This window comes from Oenanthe melanoleuca, chromosome 1A (genome assembly GCF_029582105.1).
Source record: "Oenanthe melanoleuca isolate GR-GAL-2019-014 chromosome 1A, OMel1.0, whole genome shotgun sequence".
Taxonomy (NCBI): domain Eukaryota; kingdom Metazoa; phylum Chordata; class Aves; order Passeriformes; family Muscicapidae; genus Oenanthe; species Oenanthe melanoleuca.
In genome coordinates this window covers 8,767,073-8,774,345 of record NC_079334.1, presented here as the reverse complement: position 1 = coordinate 8,774,345, position 7,273 = coordinate 8,767,073, and the positions used below count along the sequence as shown (strand labels likewise).

The following is a 7,273-nucleotide window of genomic DNA, read 5'->3' as shown; positions in this document are numbered from 1 at the left end:
GTACAGGGGGCTTGGGGAATGACTCCTTCTGCTGGAAAAGCTGCCTTCCCCTCATCAGACCAAAGCCTGCCATGTCCTGGGCTCCCTGTCCAGCATAACCTGGCATCGCTTCCAGGAGGTCCCTACCAAAGGAATTCTCCTGACTCTTTCAGAGAAGCATTTCACTGGCCATCAGCTCATTCCTAGTCCTCTTCCAGTTACTTAAAAAAAACCCCTTAGAGTCCATGTGTGCAAAAAGAAATATAAGGGCCAAAAGAAAAAAAAAAAAAAAGAGATATAAAGATAAAATAAATAAAAAAATAAATTTGCTGATAAGAACAGGCAGTTTGTTAAGTGCACCTTCAGGCCCACAAAGACATTTCAGCACTCCTGTGTAAAGGGAGTAAGAACCTTGTTTTTGTGGTTTATTTTTTTTTTGTGTGTGTGTGTGTCAAACTTGTCGAAAATGCATGCCTATGCTACATGAGGTTAATTCCTGTACTCCATATGGGTTGAGATCCTTTGCAGTGAGCTATAAATGGACAAAGCAACATTCAGGCTCCCCAAACCACGAGTTCCTATGATCCACCCTGGTCTCCTGACAAAGAATTGCTGCATGCAGCACTTTCCTCTGTGCATAAGCAGAATGATCATCCCTCTGCACACTGAATTAAGGTGTGCACACCCAGCTGGGGCAGAAGGAACCCAAGTGAGGCCTCATCTCCCAAATGCATCATTCTGATCATCAGTGCCATAGCACTGAACTGATTATTGCTGTTTAGTTTAGTCAGGTGGTGGTTTTAAAAGCTGAGTGCAGCATTCAAGTCCATTTTGACATCAGAAGTCATATCCTACAATCCAAGAGCTTGGGAAGATCAGGACCACTGGAATTTAACGGGGAGAGAGGTGTACCATGGCCAAGGGTGTGAGCAGGGGACAGGAAAGAAGCTTCACAACATCTGCCTAGAGGGTGTAATGCCCTGTTCTGTCTGATGCTTTGCACTTCTTGCAGGAGTTGGAGCTCCCTCAGTTCTTGATCTTTCTCATTCACAGAAGTCACACAGTGAGAAATAAAGTCAAGTCTTTCTGGAAACCTGGCAGGTCAAGCTTGTGCGTAACTGCAGAGTTAGGGTTGGTTTTTCACTCTAAGTGCCTCGATTTTATTTGATATATACATGTGTCTGCATATGTATGTGACACACACAGGAGCAGACACACACACATATATATATATATTTATACACATATATACATATGTCAGAAAGATAGGGGAGGAAAGGATCTGTACAGCATGGAAGGAGATGTGTTCAACAGCAGTTGGCCACATGCTAAGTGCAGAATGAAGATCCTCAACTTTGTCCATCTGAAAAATTAAGATTAGTAGTAGTGCCTACATTTGTTCAGATCAAAGGTTATTATCTTCCAGGGCCTAGCAGTCAAGGCTGGCATGTTGCAGAAGACACCTTCTCCTAGCATTGCTTCTCTCACCAGGAAATGATGGAAGTAGAGTAAGATCAGGGACCAGGGAGAAGAACAGGGCTCAAAGGATGTGATGGGATCTAAGATCTGACAGGGATGGAGCAGACAGGGATGGGAGGGCCCTGCAAAGCCTTTCCCATCTTCCTGCTGGGGAATCTAAGGGAAAGAAGAGCACACTCCTCCAGTCTGGTAGCCTGACTGGGCAATGCCAGGGCTCCTGCTCCTCCTGTGCCCTGCCAAAAACCACCTCAGGGAAAGGAAGGGCAGGATGGCAGTGATGCCTCTATGAACAACCTGGGGGAACCTGAAGCCTTGCATGTACACAACTATGAGTTATTTGGCAGAAGCCAACGCAGAGCCCTGCAGCATCAGACTGGCTGGGGAAGGAAAGTATTCCACGGGCACTGGTGGTCTCTGCCCTCCTCTTCTGCATCCCTCTCACTCACACTTCATCCTTCTATCCCTAAACCCTTCTGGGCTGTGCCAGTAGAAAGCACACAGGACACTCCTGACAGCAGACTGACTCCTTGGCCTTTCCCTTGGTGTCTCTGATCCACTCAGTTCCTGGAGGCACTTTCAGCAATTTTGGGGGGTGTAAGATAAAGGCACTGTGCAACTCTCTCAATCAATCTGCTGAGTCTCTTCAGTGAGTTCTGGGGGGGGGATACAAAAAAGTCTCAACTGATGACTGCAAAAGAAACCAGCTGCTGCAATTTGGATGCATATAATAGATAAGTTTCATTTACATTCTGAGAATGCACCAAAAAGCATGCATCTGCACCTTTCATCTATAGAGGATACTAGGTTTTTAGGTGTTGCTATATATAACTTGACTTCTTAATTTTCCATATAGCTTTCCCTTTAAGGGATGGGATACGTTCCTTTCTGACAACTCCTGGACAAAAGCCAACACATTTCCCTGAGCAATGCAGGAAAACAATCAAGTTTCTCTAATCAGTTCATTCAGGCCCTCAGTCTATCAAGCGCATTTTTTTTTATTTTTATTGTTATCATTATTGTTGTTATTATCATCATTATTATTATTATTATTATTATTATCATTGAGTTCATGCACTAATTAATTCAAGTTACACTTTAATCAAATAGGCCATAATGCTGAATATTTGAACATGCTTTGATCTCCAAAAGTTATTGTTCCCATTTGACTAACATACGCACTTAAATACAGTACTTTAAATTACTAGTCAACGATTTAATAAATTAAGGAGTGCACTTCTGGTGAATGCAAATCAAGAAGTAAAAGAAAAGAAATGAAAAAAAGATAGGAGAAAGGACCTATTTTTAGAAGATTCAGTTCAAACGAAAGCTTATCCGCTATTGTCTGAGGTAACGTTTCAAGCATGCGATCATAAAATAAATAGTATCAAATTCAAACATGCTTATATTAAACTCCATTGTGCTATCTTGCAACAGAGGGGCTTAAAGTTTTGTATCCAGTTCTGAAAGGGGACGGGGAGGAAAAGTGTGTTTCTATCATCTGCATGTAAGAGAACTTAGCAGCATAGCAGATGTTTTGTCTTCAGTTTTGTTTGTTATTCTCCTTTTAGGATATTTCTTCTACGGACAGCAAAAGAGACCAGGCTTAAGTAGGTTTTTTTAAATGATGTGCTGTGTGGATCTGTAGGTTGGAAGGATGGAATCTTTCACAGAGGGGGCAGAAGGAAAATTTGCACTCCTTCATAAACACCACGGCAAATGCTCGCCGCAGGTTTTGGGTGATCTTTTTTTACTGTTATTATCTGATGCACTTTCTTGCAACTGTGCAGTTTTGCAGAATATTTTTTACTGGAATCCATGCATATGCTTAATAGCTCTAAGAACTGTCTTGCTTAGTTTAACTTATCCATAAAAAGAAAAGGAGGAAAAAAAAAAAAAAGAAGAGATGGGAGAGGAAAAGTTTAGGTCTAGCGTCGTAACGGCTTAAAACTAAACTAGTTCAAATGGTTATTCTTTACCAGGTGGAAAATGTTTTTTTTTTTTTTTAATAAACAAAATTTTAGCTTTCATGGATCCTGGAAGCTTCTTTATCGCAGAGCAAAGATCTGCAATGCAACAATGCATTTACGAGGTAAATAAAGCATTCAAAGACTATCAGTAAAGCATCTACAAAGTGTGACTGTGTCACTAAAGTCTTCAAGCTGTGAGTGGGGGTTTTGTTTTGTTTTTTTTGTTTACACATCAGTCAGCAGCTTGCTTTTATTAACGCAGTTTTGGTTGGCTACAGTGCAGTTGCCAGTTCTGAGATTAGCCTCTCTAAAATTGTCTATGCTATTATTCATATCCTCTTCGATTTCCATGTACTCAGATTTGCTGATTGTGGAGGAGCTGCGGCGACTGAGATCACTGTCAGATGCTAAATTAGGGGAGCTAACGTGAAGTAACTGAGCCTGTTCTTCCCCTTCTGTTTCTCGGTGGTAGAAGTAGTTGAAGTTGGACACGATGACAGGTACAGGCAGGGCAATTGTCAGCACACCAGCGATGGCACACAAGGAGCCCACGATTTTGCCTCCAATTGTCACAGGGTACATGTCACCATAGCCCACAGTGGTCATGGATACCACCGCCCACCAGAAAGCATCAGGGATACTTGTGAAATGAGACTCAGGTTCTTCAGCCTCAGCAAAATATACCGCACTAGAGAACAAAATCACCCCAATGAAGAGGAAGAAGATTAGTAAACCTAGCTCTCTCATACTGGCTTTGAGGGTCTGTCCCAAAATCTGGAGGCCCTTAGAGTGCCGGGAGAGTTTGAAGATTCGAAAGACTCTTACCAGTCTGATGACTCTCAGGATGGCCAAGGAGGTGGCCTGCTCTCCTTTCTGAGTCCCCTCCCGCTCGGCCATCTCGGTGCCCAGCGTGATGAAGTAAGGGATGATGGCCACAATGTCAATGAAGTTCATTATGTTCTTGAAGAAATCAGTCTTGCTAGGGCAAGCAAAGAAGCGCACCACCAGCTCGAAGGAGAACCAGATGATGCACAGGGTCTCCACCACAAAGAAGGGATCTGTGAAGATGTTGGATTTGTAGAGCTGGGTGGTGTTGTCAGTGCGGTGCACTGTGTACTCCTTGTCCTCCTTCAGCTCAGGCAACGTCTCTAGGCAGAAGATGACGATGGAGATGAGGATCACCATGACAGAGACTATGGCAATAACCCTTGCCGGCCCAGAGCTCTCTGGGTACTCAAAGAGGAGCCACACTTGGCGCTGGTACTCCCCCTCCGGCAAGGGCCTCTCCTCATCTTTAATGAACCCCTCGTCTTCCCGGAACTTCTCCATGGCCTCCTCGCCCAGCTCGTAAAATTTGATCTCCTCAGAGAACATGTCCAGGGGGACGTTGACGGGCCGGCGCAGCCTTCCCCCGGACTGGTAGTAGTAGAGGATGGCGTCGAAGCTGGGCCGGTTGCGGTCGAAGAAGTACTCGTTGCGGAGCGGGTCGAAGTAGCGCATGCGCTTCTTGGGGTTGCCCAGCAGCGTGTTGGGGAACTGGGCTAAGGTCTTGAGCTGCGTCTCGAAGCGCAGCCCCGCGATGTTGATCACCACGCGCTCGCAGCACTCGTGGTCGTCGTGGGCCGCGGGCTGGTAGCTGTCCTGGGGGTGGCCGGGCAGCGCCGAGGTCTCGTCCATGTTCTCTCCGGCCATCACGGTCATGGTGGCACGCGGGGAAGGGGAGCAAGGGGCAGGGGAGAAGTGAGGGAAAGGGAGGAGGAGGAGGAGGAGGAGGATGGAGGAGCACAGAGAGACCCAGGGCGGTTCGGGGGGGGGGGTTGAGGTGGGACGGGGAGCTCGAGGAAGGGGTGGATGTGGAGCCTAGAGGATGGAAATACCCAAAAGGGGAAAAGAGAGGTGGGATGTAGGGAGAGGCATCAGGGATGACGGGAGGGTGAAGAAAGAGGGAAGAAGTACCTTTAGGGGGGGCAGAGGGCAGGTAGGGTGAGGGGTCCTGTCCCCCAAACCGGGAGGCTGAAGGTCTATGGAGTGCACCCCCGGGCTGGGGTTCCCTTCCCCAGCCGAGGTCTCCTTTAGCCTTTAACTCGATCCGTCCACTTTTCTCGCCGGCTCGACCATCGCCGCAGCTGCTGTCACGGAGCTACCACACACACACACACGCACACACACGCACATACACATAAAATAAATAAATAAATATAGAAATAAATATATAAATCACGGGCTGGCTGGGAGGCGAGTCCTTGCAATGCCAACTCAGCAAATTTCCATCACCTGCCTCTTCCTTCCTCCCCCTCACCCCACCACCACCGCCACTGCCCTGGTCCTCTCCTCTTTCGCTGGGGAGGGAGGGAGGGAGGGAGGGATGGAAACACTCTGCTTTGAAGGCGTAAAGCTCACTTGCAGGATGGAGGCTGCCGGGGAGGAGAGAAACAAAATAAACCAGCCCCCAAGCCCCTCCACATACACACACACACACTCAGGCGCAATGGATTGGCTTTCACACCAGCAGGAACATCCCGTTCTGCCCACTACGGCAGCACATGCGGAGTTCTACGCGTTCCTACACATCCCCGGACATGCACCAAGGCCTCCGAGGCAGGAAGGTGCCCCGAACTCATCGGGAGGGATTCCCGGGCAACTTCAGAGGGGTCGGCTCCTGCAAGGAGTCTCCCGAGCACCGCGCTCCCCGCTGTGGAGACTTAGCTGAGCACTGACAACTTCATCACACCAACCGAGTGGGGGGGGATTGGGAGAGGGGCAGCAAAGCATCTCCTCTCCTGCTTTGCAGCAGTTAAAGGTAACTGAGAGAGAGACAGGAGGTCGACATCCTAGAACCAAACCGTCCAAAATCGAGTGTAACAGCGGCAGGGAGGAGGGAGAAGGGGCTTTTCCTTACCTGCTCCGGGCGAGACGCGCCGCTTAGGAGTAGGAGCCAGTGCCGGAATGCGTCAAGTCGCCTTGCAGCAGCATCCAAAAAAACCGAACCAAAACAAAAACCGCAGCGGCAAACTTAACCCTCCTCCTCCTCCTCTCGCGCCCCTCTTTATAACACAGCGATCGCTTTACAGGGCTGCCTGCGAGACACTGAAATATTCATACACTGTCTTAGGCTGCACCAAGGGCGAGTGGGTTTAATTAGTTTCTGCTGAGAACCGCAGTGGGGGGTGGGAGGTGCGCGCCGAAAAGAGTGCAAAGTACCTTTTCCAAAAGGCTCGAGTCAGTCAATAAAATCGCGGAGTCCTAGATAGCTGCTGGCTCTCCAGCTCTCTTCCCTTAGGACAGCTGGAAAAGGAGCCGGGCGCTGGGCAGCGGCGGCGGGGGAGATGCCAGAGCGCCGCAGCCCTGCAGCCGCATCCCCGGAGTCGGGCTTGGCTCGTCCCGGCAGCAGCAGCGGCGGAGGCAGGAGGAGGCAGGGGCTGGACGCGTGCGGCAGGAGCGAGAGGGCTGCTGAACGCCTGGGAGCGAGGAGCAAACTCGGGCCATTTCTTGACGCTGCAGTATCAGCAGAAACCTGAGAGCTGTTTGGTGCAGCTCGGGGATCGGGAGGGCGGGGGAGCCGGGGGCCGGGGCCGGCGGAGGAGGGAGCGATGCGCGCTGCCCCCGGGCCGGCCGCCCCCGCACGCTGCGCGCCGCGCCCCCGACGCAATGCGGGCGGGATGGGGCTGGCGTGGGGATGGGGATGGCATGGGGATGGGGATGAGGATGGGGATGGGCCAGCGGCAGCCCGGGCAGGTGCGCCGAGGGACGGCGGGACAGCGCTTCGTCCCCCGCAGCACCTGCGGCGAGCGGGGCCGCACATCCCGCACTGAATCGGGACCGGACAACCCGCACTGAGCGGGGACCGC

At 49.9% G+C, this 7,273-nt stretch overlaps 1 protein-coding gene across 3 annotated transcripts; it reads right to left on the bottom strand.

Annotated features, from left to right (window-relative positions):
• Positions 1 to 2,453: 2,453 nt before the first annotated feature.
• On the bottom strand, positions 2,454 to 7,059 carry KCNA1 (potassium voltage-gated channel subfamily A member 1). Of its 3 annotated transcripts, none has more exons than XM_056482031.1 (3): positions 6,627 to 7,059; positions 6,325 to 6,512; positions 2,454 to 5,285 (listed from the first exon to the last, which is right to left on the bottom strand). In XM_056482031.1, exon 3 carries the CDS (start codon positions 5,124 to 5,126, stop codon positions 3,651 to 3,653), a length of 1,476 nt encoding a protein of 491 aa, XP_056338006.1. In that variant the 5' UTR covers positions 5,127 to 5,285; positions 6,325 to 6,512; positions 6,627 to 7,059; the 3' UTR covers positions 2,454 to 3,650. The 3 variants fall into 3 exon arrangements, with proteins under 3 accessions (XP_056338006.1, XP_056338004.1, XP_056338005.1); XM_056482029.1 differs by having other exon boundaries at positions 2,454 to 5,565; positions 6,627 to 6,808; XM_056482030.1 differs by having other exon boundaries at positions 6,325 to 7,058.
• Between the last annotated feature and the right edge of the window lie 214 nt (positions 7,060 to 7,273).